At 33.1% G+C, this 21,621-nt stretch overlaps 1 protein-coding gene across 1 annotated transcript in view; it reads left to right on the plus strand.

The window, feature by feature from the left end:
* MAP4K5 (mitogen-activated protein kinase kinase kinase kinase 5) overlaps positions 1 to 21,621 on the plus strand; it is a 111,951-nt gene that overhangs the window by 86,557 nt on the left and 3,773 nt on the right. Inside the window, exons 22-30 of the mRNA XM_081289989.1 lie at positions 203 to 263; positions 2,457 to 2,571; positions 7,550 to 7,608; positions 10,028 to 10,131; positions 10,719 to 10,896; positions 14,101 to 14,169; positions 16,077 to 16,169; positions 18,519 to 18,589; positions 20,864 to 20,919. Of these exons, the coding sequence (XP_081146115.1) occupies positions 203 to 263; positions 2,457 to 2,571; positions 7,550 to 7,608; positions 10,028 to 10,131; positions 10,719 to 10,896; positions 14,101 to 14,169; positions 16,077 to 16,169; positions 18,519 to 18,589; positions 20,864 to 20,919 (806 nt within the window). The remainder of the gene's footprint in view (positions 1 to 202; positions 264 to 2,456; positions 2,572 to 7,549; positions 7,609 to 10,027; positions 10,132 to 10,718; positions 10,897 to 14,100; positions 14,170 to 16,076; positions 16,170 to 18,518; positions 18,590 to 20,863; positions 20,920 to 21,621) is intronic.

Here is a 21,621-nt window from a genome sequence, read left to right on the forward strand (position 1 = left end):
AGACAGACAATAGTTATTTCTATAGAACTAATTTATTTGTTTTGTGTGGTGCTAGGGATCAAACTCAGAGCCTTACATATTCTAGGCAAGTGCTCTACCACTGAGTTATATCTCTAGCAGTACTATTTTAGAATGTTGGAAGGATAGGGATAAGAAAATGAAAATTGTATGGCTTATCTTCTCTCTCTTTCTCTCTTTTTAGTTATTTCCACGGAAGTGTACTTGGCTGTATGTTATCAATAACACTTTAATGTCATTATCAGGTATGTATTTGGCAATAAAGAATAAACATAGACAAGTAGACATATTAAATTTTAGTATATACTACATCAAAATGTTATTTATAATTTTATGTAACTGTATTATAGTAACTTTGGGACTTGGAGATGTTTTCTTCTCAAACCATTCAAGCTTCTAAATACTTGGGGGAGTGTGAGGGGGCAGGTAGCACAGTGATTAATACCTGTGGCCATTCCATTCAGCTCAGCCTCCCCAGCGATGGAATATTAACAGTTGAAGGGCAAGAAGTAGATTGAACTGCTCTTTTCTCTGTGATGTTTAGCAAGTCACTTACCTTCTTGGACTGTTTTCTTATTTGTCAAATGAGGGTAATGGGATTAGAACGGTTTTATGAGGTTGTTGTGAGGGTTAAATGAATTGATATCCAAAGTGCTTAGTAAATTGTGAAGTCTTAGGCAGATATTTGGTGGTGGCATTCAGGTTGTTCTGAACCACATTAATCCCCTACCTTGGATTAATGTTTTAAAGGTTCTTAAGTGAGGTGATTCCAGAGCAACCTATTCTAATTCTGGTTATTGTGGGTTTTCTTTTTTGGTTGTTGGTAGTAGTGAATGGATGGGTGGATGGTATTTTTAAACTTTTTTGTTTGTTTGTTTTGGCCCTTTAAGTTTCAAATTTGCAAACATAATAAATATTCAGACAGGTTTTCAGAGTTACCATAAGTGATATATTTATTGTTCAACTTCAGATTTTATAGGTGTTCTGCATCTGGGATGGTAAGACAAAGTGGGTTTTAATTCATACCTACCAGACCATATCGTCTTACATTTTAGATATAAATTGCTAGCTAGAGGTTTCATTCTGAAAGTAGAGAACAGAACAGTAATTATTATTTCTCTCTAGTAAGGATTCTTCAGAAATCTGTATATTTGAGCTACTGACAGTATTTATGAAGAGCATTTTGTTTGTACATAAATGATTTCTAAAAAGTAGGGGAGCTCAAAAGAATACTTAATCTTTTTTACTTTAGTTATACTTTCCCAAAACTGTTTTTCATTTTTTAGCAAATATTAATATACTATATTACTTTTGTGAAAAGAAACTTAAACCCAATTCTGTCCAAGTTAACAATTCTAAATTTCACACAAAATTACTTTTCTCTTGCTGCTTTTATCCCTGGTTATAATTGTCTTCAGAAATAAGCTTAAGAACTACATAGTTACAAAGTAACTATGGGAAAGCAGGGAAGATTAGTTTATAAGTAAGTTCTGTCTTCTGATAAAATTGACTTACAAAACTGGTAGAAGGTAGATAGCAGAGGTCAACAGGAGAAAACTTTTTTGTCCATGTGCACGTGGGTAGCTGGATACCTGGCTAGCTGGATAACTGTGTATATAGGAGAAACAGAGCGAAAGGGTGGTATAGTATGAACCAGAGTGTTTCTATTCTGAGAAAATAAAGATAATTTTGTTAAGCTAAGATTATACATAGAAGAAAAAATATTACGTGTATATATATATATATATATATGTACATTTTTTTCTAATAATAAAAAAGTAAATACTGTTTTATGTTGTTATATTACCACACCATATATAATGAGAAGTCAAAAAAGATAGTTACCTTGTCTTCCACTGCTTAACACAGCTAATGTTTTTGATGAAATGAAAATGTACCCCATTTATACTTTTATTTTGGCTTATAATATTGGTTTATCTTACTTTTCTTACAATTTCATTCCATTTTATTTGAATTCATTCACAATTATTTTAATCTAAGATAATTTGATAAATTATGGATAAGTAGTCTATCCCAGAGAGAATACAGTTTTATAGGAATTTCCGCTTTGTACCAAAATTATTACATACACATCATTGTAACTTGATTTATAAGGTTTTGTACATCAGTGTTTAACAGTTTCCTTTTCTGTGCTGGCATCATGAAAGTTTACATATATTCAGCCCAAATCACTTATTTGTCAGAATATACCAAATTTGAGTATTATGAAGCAGAATTATCTACTCACTTAAAAATTACTTTTTTAAAATGGTGTTAACTGAGATTCTTTATTTGCTTTGTTTTCTTCTCTCTTGACCTTTGAACATTACTGGACTCCTCATTTTAGAAGGTAATATATGTATATTTTTTACTTGAAAATGTATTTCTCTGCTGGATATGATTCTAAGAAAAGTAACATGTTGTTTGCTCTTTTGTAGGAAAAACGTTTCAGCTCTACTCCCATAATCTTATTGCTTTGTTTGAACAAGCCAAAAAGCCAGGATTAGCTGCCCACATTCAGACCCACAGATTTCCAGACCGAATACTGCCAAGGTACAGAATACCATCTTGACTCTGATGGGAGTCATTTTTAAAACAACCAGTATTCTTTGCCCAGTAAAAAACCAAAACAAAACAAATTCCTTAGGCCAGGTGTAGTGGTACACACCTGTAATCCCAGCTACTTTTTTTTTCCATTTATTTTCCATAGTTTTATTGAGGTAAAATTGAAGTACAATAAAATGCACATATTTGAAGTATGAAATTGGATGTTTTGACATGTATGTAAACAATACAATCAATATAAAAAGCATTTCCATTACTTTTTTTTTTTTTACATCTGAAATCATGCAGACTGTGTTTCCTGCATGATTTATTATATTAGAAATCAATCACCTTTAAAAACAACATACTACAGGGACACAGCCACATCAATGTTTATAGCAGCACAATTCACAATAGCTAAATTGTGGAAGCAACCCAGATGCCCTTCAGTAGATAAATGAATAAAAAAAATGTGGCATTTATATACAATGGACTATTACTCAGCAATAAAAGAGAATAAAATCATGGCATTTGCAGGTAAATGGATGGAATTAGAGAAGATAATGCTAAGTGATGTTAGCCAATCCCAAAAAAACAAATGCCGGATGTTTTCTTTGATATAAGGAAATTGATTCATAGTGAGATAGGGATGGGGAGCATGGGAGGAATCAACGAACACTATATAGGGCAGAAGGGTGGGAGGGAAGGGAGGGGGCATGGGGTAATTAATGATGGTTGAGTGTGATGATCATTATTATCCAAAGTACATGTATGAGGACATGAATTGGTGCAAGTATACTACGTATACAACCAGAGATATGAAAAATTTAGCTCTATATATGTAATAAGAATTGTAATGCATTCCGCTGTTATATATAAATAAAAATAAATAAATAAATCACCTTAAGATATATAGAACTGCACCCCCACAAATCAACTATTTCAAAATTAAATAGTACACTTCTAAATATCTCAGAGGAAAAGGAAGAAAGCACAAGAAAAGTAAATAAAAAGTGGTTTGAACTAAGTGATAATGAATGCTTAAAATATCAGGATCTCTGGGATGAAATAGTACTCAGGTGAACATTTAAAACTTAAAGTACTTTTATCCGAAAAAAAGCTAAAATAATAATCAAATTATTTTCAAATTATGCAGTAGGAAGGAAAAAATAAGAATAGGAGTAACAATATATGAAATATTTAGAGAAGAAATAATACAGCTAAAATTCAATAAAAATAAACAAGTCTAATCAAGAAAAAAGCAAGAACACAAAAATTAATATCAATGGAAAAGGAGCTATCAAAATAACCCTACAGATGCTAAAAATATATTAAGGTAATATTAAAATTGTATGCCAACACATGTGATAGCTTACATAACATGGTTGTATTACAGAAGGATCTGTGTGCTGCTAAGAAGAAAGTATATTCAGTCATTGATGGATGAAATATTCTATATATGTCTGTTAAGTCTAAATTATTATTTTTTTTTTACTTCTAGTTTCTTTATTTAGTTTTTGGTTGGAGGATCTATCCAGTACTGACAGAGGCATGTTAAAGTCACCCAGTATTATTGTGTTGTGGTCTATTTGATTCTTGAAATTTAGAAGGATTTGTTTGATATATATAGATGCTCCATTGTTTAGGCCATAAATGTTTATGATTGTTATGTCTGGGTGATGTATAAGTCCCTTAAGCAGTATGAAATGTCCTTCTTCATCCCTTCTGATTAACTTTGGCTTAAAGTCCACTTTATCTAATATGAGGATAGAAACCCCTGCTTGTTTATGTGATTCATGTGAGTGATATGTTTTTTTTCCCATCCTTTCACCTTCAGTTTCTGGATGTCTTTTACCTATGAGGTGAGTCTCTTGGAGACAGCATATTGTTGGGTCTTGTTTTTTAATCCAATCTGCCAATCTGTGTCTTTTGATTGATGAGTTTAGGACATATTAATGTCCCAACATTAGTTCCAGGTTGTTATTGAAATATGATTTCGTTTGGATTTTTTTTCATAATTTTTATCTATTTATTTATTTATTTTTTGTTACACATGACAGTACAATGATCTTGACATTTCATACATTTGACTCAAATGGGGTATAATTTCTCATTTTTCTGATTGTACAGGTTGCAGAATCACATTGTCATTTGGTTTTATTTCTAGTTTTCAATTTGAATTGGTTTCTCCTTTGATTGACTGTCCTTTAGTGTAGTTTCTTCCTTCTCTGGTTTTCATTTTTTTTTTTTCAATTTCATCTTTATGGAGTATTTTGTTGAGACTGTTCTGTAGTGCAGGCTTTCTGGTTGCAAATTCATTTAACTTTTGTTTATATAGAAGGTTTTTATATCATCTTCAAATCTGAAGCTTAATTTTACTGGATAAAAGAAAAAGCTTGGTATGTTATTCCAGGACCTCCTAGTTTTGAGGGTCTGTGTTGAGAAATTAGCTGAGATCTGAATTGGTTTCCCCTTATATGTAATCTGATATTTTTCTCTCTCAGCCTTTAAAATTCTATTCTTATTCCATATGTTAGGCGTTTTCATTATAATATGCCTTGGTGTGGGTCTTTTGTACATTTGGTGTCCTGTAAGCTTTTTGTATTTTTTCCATTTCATTCTTTAGGTTGGGAAATTTTCTGATATTATTGAAAAGCTTGTGCATTCCTCTGGTTTGTATCTCTACATCTTCATCTATGTCAATAAATCTTAAATTTGGTCTTTTCATGTTATCCAATAGTTCTTGAAAGTTCTGTTCATGGTTTCTTAACATCTTCTCTCCACGGTCAACTCTATTTTCTTTTCTTCTTTTTTTCCCAGAATCTCTGCCTTTTTATTGAGGTGATCTTTCACTTCCTATATTTTCTCTCTGATTTCATTTCTTATACCATCCTTTACTTCACAGTTCTGTTTAACTATATACATTCTAAACTTCTTCCCTGACATATCTTTAACTGTTGTGTCGATGGATTCTGTTAGTGGAATATCTTTTATTATTATTATTATTAGTTGCTCAAGACAATACAAAGATCTTGACATACCATACATTTGATTCAAATGGAGTATGAATTCTCATTTTTCCACGTGTACAGATTGCAGGATCACATTGGTTATACAGCCACGTATATACATACAGCAATACTAGTGTCTGTTTTATTCTGCTGTCCTCCCTATCCCTCCTTCCCTCTCCTCCCCTCCCATCACCTCTCTTTACCCAGGCTACTGTGACACATTTCTCTCTCTCTTTTTTTTCTTCCCCCTCATACCATCATATATATATTTTGTATAACCATGAGGTTCTCCTTCCATCTTCTGTGCCATTCCCCTTCTCCTTCCCATTCCCTCCCACCTCTCGTCCCTTTTTAGTGGTAATCTTCTTCTCATGCTCTTCCTCCCTACTGTGTTTTGAGTCACCCCCCTTATATCAGAGAAGACATTCGGCATTTGTTTTTTAGGGATTAGCTAACTTCACTTAGCATAATCTGCTCTAATGCCATTCATTTCCCTGAAAATGCCATGATCTTGTTATTTTTTAGTGCTGAGTAATATTCCATTGTGTATAAATGCCACATTTTTTTAATCCATTCATCTATTGAAGGGCATCTAGGTTGGTTCCACAGAGTATCTTGATTTGTTTGGAGCATTTTGTTCCCTTGCTTTTTCATGTTGTGTATCTACCCATCTAACATTATGGATCAGAGTTTCTACCCTGTCGACTTATAGTGCCCCTGAAGATTTCCAGTACCTCACTGTTTAGGGGGAGACAAATAATAACAACAGCCTATGCAAACAATATATAGAATTAAACCAAATAGTTCCTGCTATGACGTCTACAGTGTTAATTATCACAATAATCAGAAATGATATGATCAGTTATTGCCTACAATAGGAACAGCAAGTTTGCAAAAGGGTTTATAATTTCAAATGGCGACTAGGGAGGGAAGAGAAGTGATATAGGATGTGATGATTATGAGGGAGGAGGGGAGAAGAAGTAAAAAATTAAAGGAAGAGTGAAAGTAAGAGTAGAGTTTGGCTGTTACAGGAAAAGAGAGAATCAAGGGAAACAGAAGAAAAAATATAAAGTAAAATTTTTTTAATTAACCAAAAAATATAAAACAAAACTAAAATATACTAATCAAACATTCTAGTTCTTTAAAAAACTAAACCATGAAAAATAAGTGGCTTCAAAAATGCTAGAAATTAGGAAAAAAAATAAATATGAATATGTATAAATATCCATATACCATTAAGGTCACAATTAAACAGAGAAAAAGAATTAAAAAAAAACAGTCTTGATGAAAAGTTAAAGAAATCTTTCTGTTGGAGTTCAAAAGATTCTCAGTTTTTCTTCTCAGCAGTTTTAGGTGGGGTCATTTGGATCGTGATACTCCACCTCTGAATTGCTGGAGTGAGAGAGGTAATCCCAAAGGCAGAATTCCTGGAGGCAGGGTTTAGGCTTAGATGGGCTTGGGGGTCTTCACTGAATGCCAGTTGGTCTGGAGATTTTAAGTCAGTGCACCTCCAGCCCACAGAAATTGAGTCGACTGAGACAGGAAGGTCACAAGTTTAGGCCAGCCTCAGCAACTCAGTAAGATCCTGTCTCAAAATAAAAAATCAAGGTGTATGGATGTAGCTTAGTGGTAAAGAATACTCACCTAACATGTACAAGGCCCTGAGTGCAAGCCCAATGCCACCAAAAAAGAAAACTTCCTTTACCTCAATTTTGAAAGGTAGTTTAAAATGCATGTCATCCAGATTGCAAAATATCAATGTTTTCTAAATTGGATTGTCTGTGAGAATCAACTGTGAAAGTTTTATAATACAGATTCTTGGGCCCTATCTCAGTCCTCTAAAATCAGACAGTGTGGAGTCAAGAGTACAAGTTGTTTTAGAGCTTCTTTCTATCTGATTTTGATGTAACTGATTCATAAATCACAGTAAGGCAACCACTGCAACAGAGTACATTTATATTATCTTTTGTTTTCAGAAAGTTTGCTTTAACAACAAAGATTCCTGATACAAAAGGCTGCCACAAATGTTGTATAGGTAAGTAGATCAAAAAATCTGGATGGGGCTGGGGATGTGGCATGCGTGCGACCCGGGTTCGATCCTCAGCACCACATACAAAGATGTTGTATCTGCTGAAAACTAAGAAATAAATATTTAAAAATTCTCTCTCTCTCTCTCTCTCTCTCTCTCTCTCTCTCTCTCCCTCCCTCCCTCCCTCCCTCCCTCTCTCTCTCTCTCTCCTTCTTTAAAAAAAAATCTGGATGATTAGATCTTTTAACATTTAAAATTATTTAAAGAGTCTTACAGATAAAATAAAGGTGTATTGATTTTTTTAATAAGAGTTGTCAGTGAAGCACAAGAATGTATAGAGTGACATAGTATAGAAATGCTTAGAGATAATAACCTTAATGTTTTCCCACAGCCTAGTGTTTCTAGAATGTTTTAAACCGTAGTTCCTGAGGCCACATTTCTGCTAGTGTCCTAGCTTCCATTTAGTTAACACTTATCATCTGCTAGTTACTACTGGTTATTTATAAACATTATTATAGGAATTTTACCAAGTATGGAGATGAGAGTCCACACAAGACCACCCTTTGCTTCTGATACCAGTTATAAGTTTGTAGGTTTTTAGAAGTACCCTTAGATTAAAAAATTCTCTAAAGGTATTTTCAGAACTCCCTGAAAAGAGTTATACTCATGGTTACAATTACAGGTTATTACAAATAAAGAATACAAGTTAAAATCCACTCACAGAAGAAGAAGACAGTGTAGAGTACAAGAAAAGTTACCAAACATAGAGCTTCTATTACCCTCTCCCTATGGATTAGTGGACACCAATGCTGTTACTTTTCCACCATCACTATGTGACTGTACACTCAAGCATTGCCAATCAGGAAAGCTGATTCAATCCTCAGTGTCCAGAGTTTTTATTGGGATTGCATCATGAAGGCTGGTTTGATTTCCCACATGACTGATCTCAATATACAATCCCTCCAGAGGTCCGCTCATGCTGCATGACTTAAAGCCCCACCTTAAGTCACATTGCTGGTCTTTCTGACATGACCAGCCCTCATACTGACTATCTGGTCTTAGTACTGTTGGACCTATCCAGTGACCTGAGGCTTCCAGACAAAGACAACTTCTATCAAGCATGACATTCCAAAGATTTGGAAATTATTTCTTAAGAGCAGAAGAGAGGACAGACTTCTTTTTGGGCAAGATTAAATTCTTTACTACATAACTATCTTATCTAAAACACTTAACTCTTGAAACTGATTATGTCACAAGCAAGTAACAGAAATAGAACCTAGATTCAAGTCTGGATCCGGTATCTTTAGATCTTAGGCTCCTTATTTTCTATTTATTCCTTGTTTGATCAGTGAGCTTATACATGAATCTTCATTCTATGTAATAGTTCAAAAGCATTTTCCAAACTTTCTAGAACAAAAACATTTAACCACAGATATTCTACAAGTATAATTATGAGTCATTGAATGATGGAAATTAATTCTGAAAAGTTCATCATTAGGTGATTTTTGTCAATGTACACACACACACACTAAGATGTCACCAGGCAATATAATCATAGGACCACCATTGTATATGGATCCCATCATTGACTGAAATGTTGTGCAGCATATGATTGCATAAGCAATTTTGTGATCATCTTCCTTGGGGGATCATGTCTGCATCTGTAATCAGATTCTCATATGTGACTCAACAGACTCTAGAAGCTTACATTCCAAGACATACTTGAGTAGTACTTGTGGAACTTATTGAAGATTACTGTTTTTATAATGAATATATGTTATTGTTGATAGGATTCAAGTTGGGGAGAAGGAAAGACCAATAAGAATTTTTGTAGTTTTGAAAAAGGATATTCCAGCAAGATGAATTAATATATACATACTCAAAGCCAAAAGTGAAATTTCAGTTGTCCTCAGACCTTGTCACACATTATTCTTTTAGTCAGTTTACATAGAAGTAGCTTTTGGATTGTATATTAGTGTAGGTGTTTTAGTTCTGAAAATAGTGTTCTTAAAAAGATCTTATGCTAAAGAACCTAGCATGTTAAAAAATTTTTAGAAATAAATGTATATAATTTAAAATTGAGAATAGAACATGAAAAGGAAAGGCTAACAAAACCAAAAGAAAAAGGCATCTTTGTTTCCTCTTGTCATCCTAGTTAACAGAAACACTATTTTAATAGCTAAATAATTACTTCATATAGTTTCTTCTTCCATCCATATTTTGATAGTGATTTAGGATCACATTCCATTATTTTCTCCCCTTGAATCAATACTGCTTTTTTATAGCTAAGTTAGCTTTTAGGTGAGTAAAGCTCAGTTGTTGCTTTTAGCTCAACTATATTTTCACATAAGGTGTTCAGTGTTCCTTGAGTATCCGGTTTTATTGTTTTTTTGTTTGTTTGTTTTGTTTTGTTTTGTTTTTCCAGTTAGAAATCCTTATACAGGACATAAATACCTCTGTGGAGCTTTACAGTCTGGAATTGTTTTACTTCAGTGGTATGAACCAATGCAGAAATTCATGTTGATAAAGGTATATGTTACTTTGTTTACATTTTTCTTTAGAAAATACTAGTAATTAACTAAAATTATAAAATCCTATTACTGCTATTTAGGATCAGCACATTTATAATTAGTAGTACTTATATATTTGATTTAGGGGTTTTTGTGTTCTTAAGATTCCTCTTTGACTTATGTTACTTAATATACTTAGAGAACCATCACAACCATAAATATTAACATGGTCCATTCTCTGAAACACATTTGTGTAGAACATTCATCCTTGTTATTGTCATCTTAGAGGTGGGCCTTTATAGAACTACATAAATCAAAAAAATTGGAAAGCATGCATGGTGGCACATGTCTGTAATCCCAGACACTTGGGAGGCTAAAGCAGGAGGATCATAAGTTTGAGGCCAGGCTCAACAATGTACCAAGACCCTCAGCAACTTAGACCCTGTCTAAAAAGAAAAATAAAAAGAACTGGAAATGTAGCTTAATGGTTCAATTCCCAGTACCAAAAGAAAAGAAAATTGAAGCCTTTCCATTGACTTTTTTCAATAGCAGTATGACAAGTGAGACTGTTTTCAAATAATAGTTCTATTGTTTTATCTTTTTCAGCACTTTGATTTTCCTTTACCAAGTCCTTTGAACGTTTTTGAGATGCTGGTGATACCAGAACAGGAATACCCTATGGTCTGTGTAGCTATTAGTAAAGGCACAGAATCAAATCAAGTAGTTCAGTTTGAGACAATCAATTTGAATTCTGCATCTTCATGGTTTACCGAAATTGGTGCAGGTAAGTGTCTTACCTTATGTTGAAATGGTGATGCTTTTACATGTAATAGAAACAGAACCACTTAAGTTAGCTAGTGTAGACTATTTAAATAAAAATTCAGAAAATAGTTTCCCAAGGAAGTAAGGAATTGTGTATATGTAGTTTACGGTCTCTATCTGCCACAGGCAATTTTATATAAACTGTTTTACCAAGGAAAATTTTAGTGATTCCTGACTTTGAAGATTTGAGTTGTTACCAATTAATCTTTGGACCTACTAAATAAATAATTATATTTTCTAAGCTGCTCTTAAAATTTCATCAGTTTCTCAAGCAAAGAGTTACCTTTTTTTCTCTGTCCGATTTTATCCTGTCTTCTCCCCACACTTGTTCAATGTGCCTTTCAGACTTCAGTAGAAGCTTCTCAAATGTAGCCTTCAAACTTTTCCATTTAACTATCCATTGTACTTCCTAAGAATGGGGGTTAGCTTGGGAGTTAATCAGACACATCTCAGTGAAAGTTCAGAAAAGATTAGAAAGAATATTCTCAAACTTAAAATTGGAATGTATAGCTGGACATGTGGCACACACCTATAGTTTGATCCCTAATACCACATTTAAAAAAAAAAGAGAAAGAAAAAAAAAAGGAGAAGAAAAAATAGTACAAACCAGTGATGTCCTAGTAAATGTTTAATAGCAGGGTCTTTGGGTACATTCATTTGTTGTGGTTGCCTGTTTCCATGTATAAACACTACCTTAATAGCCAATTTCAAACTACCAGCCTGATGTCATGTGGTTTGCAAAATTCCTGAAAGTTTAACAACCCAGTACAAACCAGCTACAGTATGTCTTGTACTATGAACTCTCTTTATGGACCAAATCATAATTTCCAGTACAATGAAATAAGAATGCATTCTGTATCCTCCCTCTGCACCCACATCCCACCTTTCTTTTTTAGTTTAATGGTTTGAGTTGAGTGGAATGCGTGACCTCCTGCTATAGCTAACAGAAAGGTATAAAAACGACGACATTGCTTTATTATCATGAGAAATAAGCAGCCTAAAAAGAAATATCTCCCTATTATGTAGTTACTGCCCCAAAATGGGACTTTCAATCAACTCATTTAAAAAATCACATAATCAGAAAAATAAATGAATAAATAATAACCAACAAAAACTGTAAAAAAAAAACTAAGATCATTTTTAGCCCCAACTTTTCTTTTGTGCTGATTTTGTGGAGTAGATCATTTCATACAATTATCTAGTGTATATTTACATTCACTTTCTCCTGTGTGATATATTAGGAGATTCTATCACCCACGGTTAGACGAATTCATTGAGTTCTATTTTAAATTTGGGGGTTTGAGTTCAGGACTCTTTTGAAGGTTTTGCTGTTTGTCTTTTAAATGCCTGAAGTGTCCTATTCTACCCACTTTTTACATTGTCCAAGATCTTAGGAAGGCTAGGATTCTGCCCACAGATATCATTCAGAACACCTTCAAGCAGAGATGAGGCAGCCTTTGTGATCCAGCACTTTGTCCTTCATAGGCTTCTGTATTTTCACAGGTGATTGGGGTTTTTTGTTTGATTGTTAAATATTTTTTAACATGTTGGTGAACCTTTATTTTATTTATTTATTTATATGTGGTACTGAGAATCGAACCCAGTGCCTCATGCATGCTAGGCAAGTGCTCTACCCCAGCCCTCACAGGTGATTGTTGATCCAACTCCCAGCTTTGTTCATTGTTAAATCAAGATGCTAACAGTGCCTTCAACTGGCATAGTTGTAACATTAAAATGAAATCCTCTTGGAAAAATCTTACTCCAAGACCCTTCCAGTCTTAGTTTCATTATTGTAATTGTTATTTCAGTATCCTTATCTCCAAGGATGATGCTTAGCATATATATGGTCAGTACTCAGTAAATATTTGTAGAATGATTGCATGAACATAGATTAACTGAGTAAAATGATTTTGGGTGTGTTGTCTGAGAAACAGTTTATCAATTGTGTAGTTCTGGATTCTTCAGAATGTGTCACCTTTGAAAGGTCCATAAACATGCCAAAATATGTAAAACTTTGTGTTTATGTTTGTGCAGTTTTCAAAGGAGAAGATTCTTAGCCTATCCAGAGAGGTATAATTAAGAATGACTAATTTTTTTTTTTTTTGGTAGTGTTGGGAATGGGAACTCAGGGCCTCACACATGCCAGGCAAATGTTCTACCATTTAACCACATCCCCAGCCCTAAAATCTTTCCTTAGATTCAGCTAGACCATTCAAGCAGTTGAGTGCTTAAAATAGTTTACCAAAAATATTTTGCAACATATATTAGCAAATTTTAAAAGACACACAGCCCTTGAGTATCAGCAAAGTGAAGAAAGAGTTGTATTCTGCTCACATATTATTGATGATATTGTTTATTATAGCTACTCAGTGTCCTCTTTTTAAAGGAATCCCACTTACCTATTAACATTCCAATACCAGGAAAATTTCTCTCTGATCATAGTAATTAATCCTTGTGTTCTTTTGAGTCACTGGCTTAATTTTATTTCAAGGATGCTCAATTTCCCTACTGATCTTGTTTCTATTTTCCTTTGGCTCTGTAAAGCACAGAGTCCATGTATGTCATGCATTTTACTTTCCTCCCCATATTAACTCCTTACTTCATTTTATTTTTATGACTTATCTTTCTAGAACCAGCCGAGATATTAATTAAAAGTAATACTGGGCCTGGGTTATGGCTCAGTGGTAGAGCACTTGCTTTGCACATGTGAGGCACTGGGTTCGATCCTCAGCACCACATAAAAATAAATAAATAAATAAAGGTACGTGTCCATCAACTAAAAATATTGGAAAAAAAAAAAGTAATACTGAGGGGCTGGGGTTGTAGCTCAGTGATTGAGCACTTGCCCAGCATGCATGAGACACTGGGTTCAATCCTCAGCACAACATAAAAATAAATAAATAAAATAAAGGTATTGTGTTTATCTACAACTAAAAAAAAATTTTTTTTAAAGTAATACTGAGTTTTTTCTCAGTTCAGTTATCCATGTTAGGTCTTATGTTTTGTTGCCTAAACTGTTTTTGAAAGATAACATGACAAAAATGTAATTTATGTGTTGAATTTCAAAGATTAAATTAAATCATAGCAAAATTCAGACTTGTGTTTATTTCCTGATCTCTTGTTTGTTAAAGCCTATTATATAACTGTAACTTCTTCTCTCCCTTAGGCAGTCAACAGTTAGATTCCATCCATGTGACACAGTTGGAAAGAGACACTGTACTAGTGTGTTTAGACAGTAAGTACTATTTTAAAGTTTATCTTGCATATGCTACTTGATAAAACAGGTCTTTTATTGGAAATGATTCTATGAAAATGTAATTCAAAATTTTTATAAGTTTATCAGTGCTATCCTGTCATTTTATTTTATTTTATTTTATATTGGACCTGCATGGAGAAATTAGACTAGAACTGTTTGCCATACTTGGGATAAAATTCTGTATCAACTATTCTATCTCATGACTCTTAATGCAAAATAGAAGGTTACAGTACTATAAAGTCATACAGTACTATAAAGTCTTGGAGCCAAGACTCCATTTGACATCTTCACTTGCTAACTGTGATTCTTTGATGCAGGGAGCAGTGTTATTGATAGAAATATGTTGTATTATACAGTAAAGATAGAAAAAACTTTAGCTGCAAGTATTATTTTGATTTTGCAAATGAAACATTAATTCTTAAAAACCCACCTTATTTTCACGCAGTGAATCCTACAAGGTGGAATCCCACTATTAGAATTATATTTGAAATTTGGCAGTGTTTTCTACAGTTGGTCCATTTCAATTTGTTTTTAATGGGTAGACTTACCTATAGGTAGTCAAAGTTATTTTACAGATTATTCTGTAACTGATTTTTCCTGTTTTCCTGTTATAATCCCTGTGCTCCGAAGGATTCCCTAGTGGACTTACTTTCTAGAACCATAAAGATCATCTAAATATCATAGAAAAGTCAACTAAAATCTATAGTGTTTCATTCTCCGTCATCCCTTTGTTAGGAACTTGATTCTCTGAATACTGATAAAATTTGAGTGTTATTCATTTACTTGTAAGTATATTTGATCAATACTTTTTTATCCAATCAAATAGAAAGTTTGGTATTAGCTAAATAATGAAATAACCAGAATTTAGTGTTTCTGAACCTTTAGTGTTAAATTTATAAATAACTTTGTGAGTCATCAAAGGAAGATAAATTTTGCTTGGTGTTCGTTTTGGTGACATATTTTCACAATTTTTTTTTTTAAATTGACTAACTAGGCCTTGATTTCCAATGAACTAAGGTAACTAGAAAGTAACTTTCTTGAGCTTTCTGTTTATTAAAGTGGTAGAGGAAGACTTGAAAAATTTATTGTCAGCTATATCATTTATAAGTCAGATTGGATAGAAAGCAGTAGAGGTAGGCCTATAATTTCTAATCATGATAGTAGACAGATGAAAAAGTAGTACAGAGAAAAGATTATCTTCTGAGTCAGAGCTAAGACAATGAAATTAAAAAACAAATAGCTAAAAAAGGAAAGAGAATTAGTTTACTACCTTCAGAGTACTGTTTCTTGCCCTGTCTATGTTGGTAGAACAGGACTCATACAGTAAAGTTATAAATTACTGCTTGTCTTTCTTACCATATGTTATGTAATTTAAAAGGGGAAACTCCATTGCTAAATATTTTGATACCAAAGTAGCAACTTTTAAAGAAGAAAACACTTTTAAAAAGTGAGAATATGACTTGGGAGGCTGAGACAGGAAGATCCTGAGTTCAAAGCCAGCCTCAGCAAAAGCAAAGTGCTAAGCAACTCAGTGAGACCCTGCCTCTAAATAAAATACAAAATAGGGCTGGGGATGTGGCTCAGTGATTGAGTGCCCCTGAGTTCAATCACCGGTACACCCCCCTCCCCTCCAAAAAAAATGGTGAGAATGTCAGTGTTTGGCATATACTAGCGTAAAAAAAAGAAATTATAGTAGCAGAATTGCCATCTACCAAAGGATACACACACTGTTATATCTTTTAAAACATATTTCACAGGGCATACTTGAATCCAGATAAATTATTGGCATTGATAAGAATATTATTTGATACCCAGATAAAATCCATGTATTATTACATTTATTTTAGGAAATTTACATTTCTAATTGACTTTTTTATTTTTTTAAGAATATGTAAAAATTGTAAATCTACAAGGAAAACTAAAATCAAGTAAGAAACTAGCCTCTGAGCTAAGTTTTGATTTTCGCATTGAATCTGTAGGTAAGTTTCCCTTTTTTATTATTGTGTTTGGAATAATTGGGTTTTTGTTTTGTTTCTGTTTATTCTGTACTTAGAGTTGTCTAAGTGCCACTGTCTTGTAGAAATTTCTGTGATGATGAAAATACATGTTGCTAGTAAGTACATGAAACTTGGCTAGTGCTATATTACTTTAAACTTCTAAAATTAAATTTTAATGTAAGTAGCTTCATATGACCAGTAGCTGTCTTATTGTACCATAAAGGTGTCTTATTGTACAGTAAAGGTCTAGACCATATTGTTGTATCCTGAATATTTAAAACTTGAAACTATTTTTAATTTTTTTGTTCATTATTCCCATTGCTGCACCAAGTGAATTATACTTCTCCCAATTATCTCCAAAGCAAGAAGTTTTATTTATGTAATATGATAGATAGCAGTGTTAGATATGCCATGGTTGGAGTATGTAGATGGCTATTGCTTTTAGGTCTGTTTATATATAAATAGCAAGTTTCCCACATTTTAATTTGCTTCCTTGTCCAAGAGTGCTTTTACTGTATTATTATTTGTCATTTGTTTTTTGTCATATTATTTTTTGTCATTTTTTGTTTGTTTCGTATACTTTGTTGTTCTTGTTTGGTACTGGATATTGAACTCAGAGGTACCCTCCCACTGAGCTACATTTCCAGTTCTTTTTATTTTATTTTATTTTTTTTTATTTTATTACTAAGTTGCTGAGAGTCTAGCTAAGTTGCTGAGGCTGGCTTCAAACTTGCAATCCTCCTACATCAGCCTCCCAAATTGCTGGGATTATAGGTGTGCGCCATGTTACATGACTTATTCATTGGTTTTATGATTTTTAAAAATCATTATAATTTATCATTACTTGCATTCTCCTTGATTTTTACAGCAGTTAAGTATTTACCTTAGGAGTGGTAGAACTTGTGAGAAAAATATTATGACTACATTTTGAGTAATTGATGATAGGATTCTGCTGTAAATCACAGAAAGTATTAAAGTTGTCATTTTTTATTTAGGCCATACAAAATTTATGCATTTTATAATTATAAGCATGTACTTTTTAAAATATGTTTTTGGCTACTTACCAGATTTTGTTTGTTTGCTTGCTTGCTTGCTTACTTGTTTGTTTTTAAATTCCCTTAATATGAGATTTTCATACTAAACTGGAGTTTGGTATGTCACAATATACAGAGTTTAGCTCTGTCACAATATAAGGGACTGATATTATAGTCAGTGACTGAGCAGAGAAAGCCCTGTGTTCACTCCCCGGCACCAAAAGAAAACAAAATATGTTTATGCCTCTATTAACATCTGACAGAAAATATTTTACCTGTGATTGGGAAATTTAAATTTTTGAAGCAGAAAACCTAAACTTTCTTGAATCCAGATAAATTATTGGCTAAATAGATGCTAGAACAGAAGGAATTTTAGAAAATTATTTCTTCTCTTACTCCTTTATGTACTGGGTATTAAATACCAGTTTCTAAAATTTAACATTTTTAAGAGAGAATCTAACAAATAGATCCTTAGCTCCTTTTTATTTTAATTAAGACATACTGGTATCTCAGTTTTTTCATATGTAGTTTGTACTTAGTAGTCTAATAACCAATACAAGTAATTTTCAGTCACTTTCCTCATCATCTTTATTTATATTTATGTTTTTCTAATTCTACTTAATTATCTCTAATACCTACATTATAATACTTGATTAAATACTAAGAATTTTATAGAAGAATCAACTTAGATCATAAATATTTAATGTGATTAAATTTTGAACTATAGGACAGATTTATTTTTAAAATATATTTTTAGTTGTAGATGGACCTTTATTTTATTTATTAATATGTGGTGCTGAGAATCGAACCCATTGCCTCACACATACTAGGCAAGCTCTCTGCCACTGAGCCACAACCCTAACCCACAAAGGTTTATTTTTAAAAATTTATTTTGTAATAGAGAAAATGTGAATAGAAAAGATGCTTAATGACTATTTGGATAACCATTTTTATCCAAAGCCCATTCTTTGTTTTTATTATTCACTTTATTCAAAGATACAATATATGAAAGAGAAATTAATATGCCTATAGAAGCTTATCAGAAGTTAGCCCATGTTTAAAGGAATGCCTATTACGTATATTGTTGAAAACTAATATAACCTTCCTCCAATAAATTATTTGAGTTTAGACATGTCTTAGCCACAAAAATGTTGAGAAATAATGGTCTAGACAGTGGAATTTTGCCCTAAGCATTTGAATAGCCTTACATTATCATTTATTAAAAACAGTTAAGGGGAGTATATGGTGAAATGCTGTGTGCTTTATTTTAATTTCATTTCTCCCTTATCTCTTTTAGTATGCCTTCAAGACAGTGTGCTGGCTTTCTGGAAACATGGGATGCAGGGTAAAAGCTTCAAGTCAGATGAGGTACATTTTCTCAGTTTACCTCTGCCAACTCCAACTAAAGATTTTAAATGTTGAAATGTTCATTTTATGTGTTTTCTTTCTGAACCTACATAACAGAGTTTAATGCCTTAATGCTATGAACTGGTGGAGCAAAAATTTGTAATCTGTCTTCAAATATGTTAATTTTTGTATTTTAAAATTCTCAGAGGCCCCTATGAATTGCAAAATATGTTTATGTAATTTTATTCATCTAATCTGTAATTATACTTCCCATAATCTATAAATATATAGCTCCTTTTTAAATATTATATTTAAAAGTATAAAGAATATGAATTGGATCAAAGGACAGAGGAAAATCTTAAGATCTTACTCATTTAGTATGAAGTACCAACTACATTGAAGACACTATTATTGTAAATAATGAATAACACCTATGATATTCCAGGCACATTACAAATATTAATTCATAGAAGACTCAGAATAATCCAATGGATAGATACTATTTATATTCCCATTTTTACAAGTACCTAATGGTAAAGTAACTTATTCAAATTTACTCAGCTAGTTAAATGGCAGAGCCTGGATTTGAAGGGTTTCCAAATGTCACTTCTAGCTGAGATAATCAGGAGATATTTCATACAGGAGGTAGGATTTGGGATCTTACCTTGAAAGATGAATCCTGCTATAGAAGACTCTTCCCATTTGTGCCTGTCTACACCATGGCCTCACAAATTTGTGGATTTACCTGAAAGCTCAGAGTCTTCTGTTTGATTCAGTTTTATTCATATTCTTATTCATAAGTAAATAAATAGTTCTGCCTCTTACATATAGGCAGAATTAGAATGCTTCCACGAGAAAAATGACAAAAGTCAACTGTCTGAATATATCAGCTGTTATTGACCCATGTCACTAAATGTCACCTGGTCCCTGCACTTGATGAAATCTACAGTCTCACTTATTGTCATAAGGTTAATTATTCTTAAATGCTATTTTCATTATGTCATTCTTATGATTAGAAATCACAAAAGAGAACCTGTTTCTCACCATATCAAATTCAAAATTCTGTTTTCTCTATGTGTGTGTGTGTGTGTGTGTGTGTGTGTTTCTGGGCATCAAACCCAAGGCCTTCCACCTGCTAATAACCAAGTGCTCTACAATTTAATTACACCTCCATCCCCCTAGTTACCTATTTTTAATACATTTCTTTCTTTCTGTTTGTATTCTCACCCTTTAACATGGATCTAGCTGAAGTCTTCTTTCACAAAATAGTATTGATATTCATCCATTATAGTCCACAATGATTAGAATATTTAATACCTTGGAAATCATCTCCATCTAGTATAGCATCAAACTTGTTTCTGACTCACATTTATTAATTCTGCCTTCCCATCTAGATTGTGCATGCCTTGTTAACAGACTGTCTTTATACTTAACTTTACATTCATACTGTCTTAATTTAGATTCCTCTAAATGCAGAGCTAAGATAAGAGTCTCAAGTGGAGGTAATTTATTTTGGAATAGAGTCCAGAAAACTGCTGATGGAATGAGGAATGTAAAATGCATAAGTATAAAAAGTCGAATGAGGAATGTAAAATGCGTAAGTGTAAAAAGTCAACAAAAGCATATTAACAACCTAGTTCCCATCATGGACAACCAGGCCTTAATCCTGGAAGGACCACTAATGAATACTATAGAATGTACCTCAGAACTGACTTACTTAGAAGTGGGGAGGTTGGAGCATTTATGCACCAACTGCTGTTCCTTCCTGGTTAAGGGTTGCCCCAAAACTTTCCATACTTAGAGATAATACTGATGCATAGCCAAGCACCTTCTGCAGCATTGGAGAAAGGAGAGAAGAACCCTGTGGTATACACCAATGTGAGACACTGGTGCTTGAAAGCATCCACCAAACTATGCTCAAATCAGGTGGGCCACAGGATGCCCATGCAGACATCTCCATCTCAGAAATAAAAGAAAGGGCAAATCTTCTACTGGTTATGTGACCTTGAGCAAGTTACTCAACCTCTCCGAGTCTTAGGGTTCTTCTTCAATAATATGAGAATTATAGTGCATATCACACAGAGTTCTAAGGAAAATGCCTGACATTCCATAAATGTTGATTCATTTCTACTAATAGTCAAAAAAGAAACTTCCTGAAACTTTTTTCATTTGAGGAATTGAGCCTTTCAAAAATTATTCATTCTGTTTAATAATTGCTCTATCTGAATGAGTTTTAAATTATTATTTAAGCAATATGGGGACCCAGGTTGTAACTGATAGGTGTTTTCTTTCTAGGTTACCCAGGAGATTTCAGATGAAACCAGAGTTTTCCGCTTATTAGGATCAGACAGGTAATTGTTTATATTAATTTACCAAAGAGTGGAAAGATTATACTCTCAATTATACTGTCAGTCTGAATTGTGTTTCAGTCAAAATTCTTAGAGGGCTCTTCAATTGAAAGAAATTTTTCCATAATTTATTGAGAGTGAATAATATTTAGTAATTCAATTTAGCAATCTTATTTCAGTGTGAAGATCATGATTCCAGAGTTATATTCAACCAAGACAAAATGTGTAAATATAGGTGTTTATGTCTCTAGAATCATGACAGGTATTTCAGAACCCTTCATTTTTATAATTTCTCCTAGTATATTGTCTACTATCAACTATTATAAATATGTACCTCCTGATATTTGCTTTTATATCAGAAAATGTTCAACTCAGTTTTGGGGGTCAATTTAAATTGCAAAGGGGGCTGGGGATGTGGCTCAAGCGGTAGCGCGCTTGCCTCGCATGCGTGCGGCCCAGGTTCGATCCTCAGCACCACATACCAACAAAGATGTTGTGTCTGCCAAGAACTAAAAAAAAAAAAAAAAAAAAATTCTCTCTCTCTCTCTCTCTCTCTCTCTCTCTCTCTCTCCTCTCTCACTCTCTCTTTAAAAAAAAAATAAAAAAAATTTAAATTGCAAAGGATTATGTAGTCTTTTTGTAAACCAAATAAAAATCCCCAAACTGTATTATCTTTTTTTAAAATATTTTTTAATTATAGGTGAC

Source organism: Spermophilus citellus (genome assembly GCF_964194105.1).
Source record: "Spermophilus citellus genome assembly, chromosome: 4".
Classification (NCBI taxonomy): domain Eukaryota; kingdom Metazoa; phylum Chordata; class Mammalia; order Rodentia; family Sciuridae; genus Spermophilus; species Spermophilus citellus.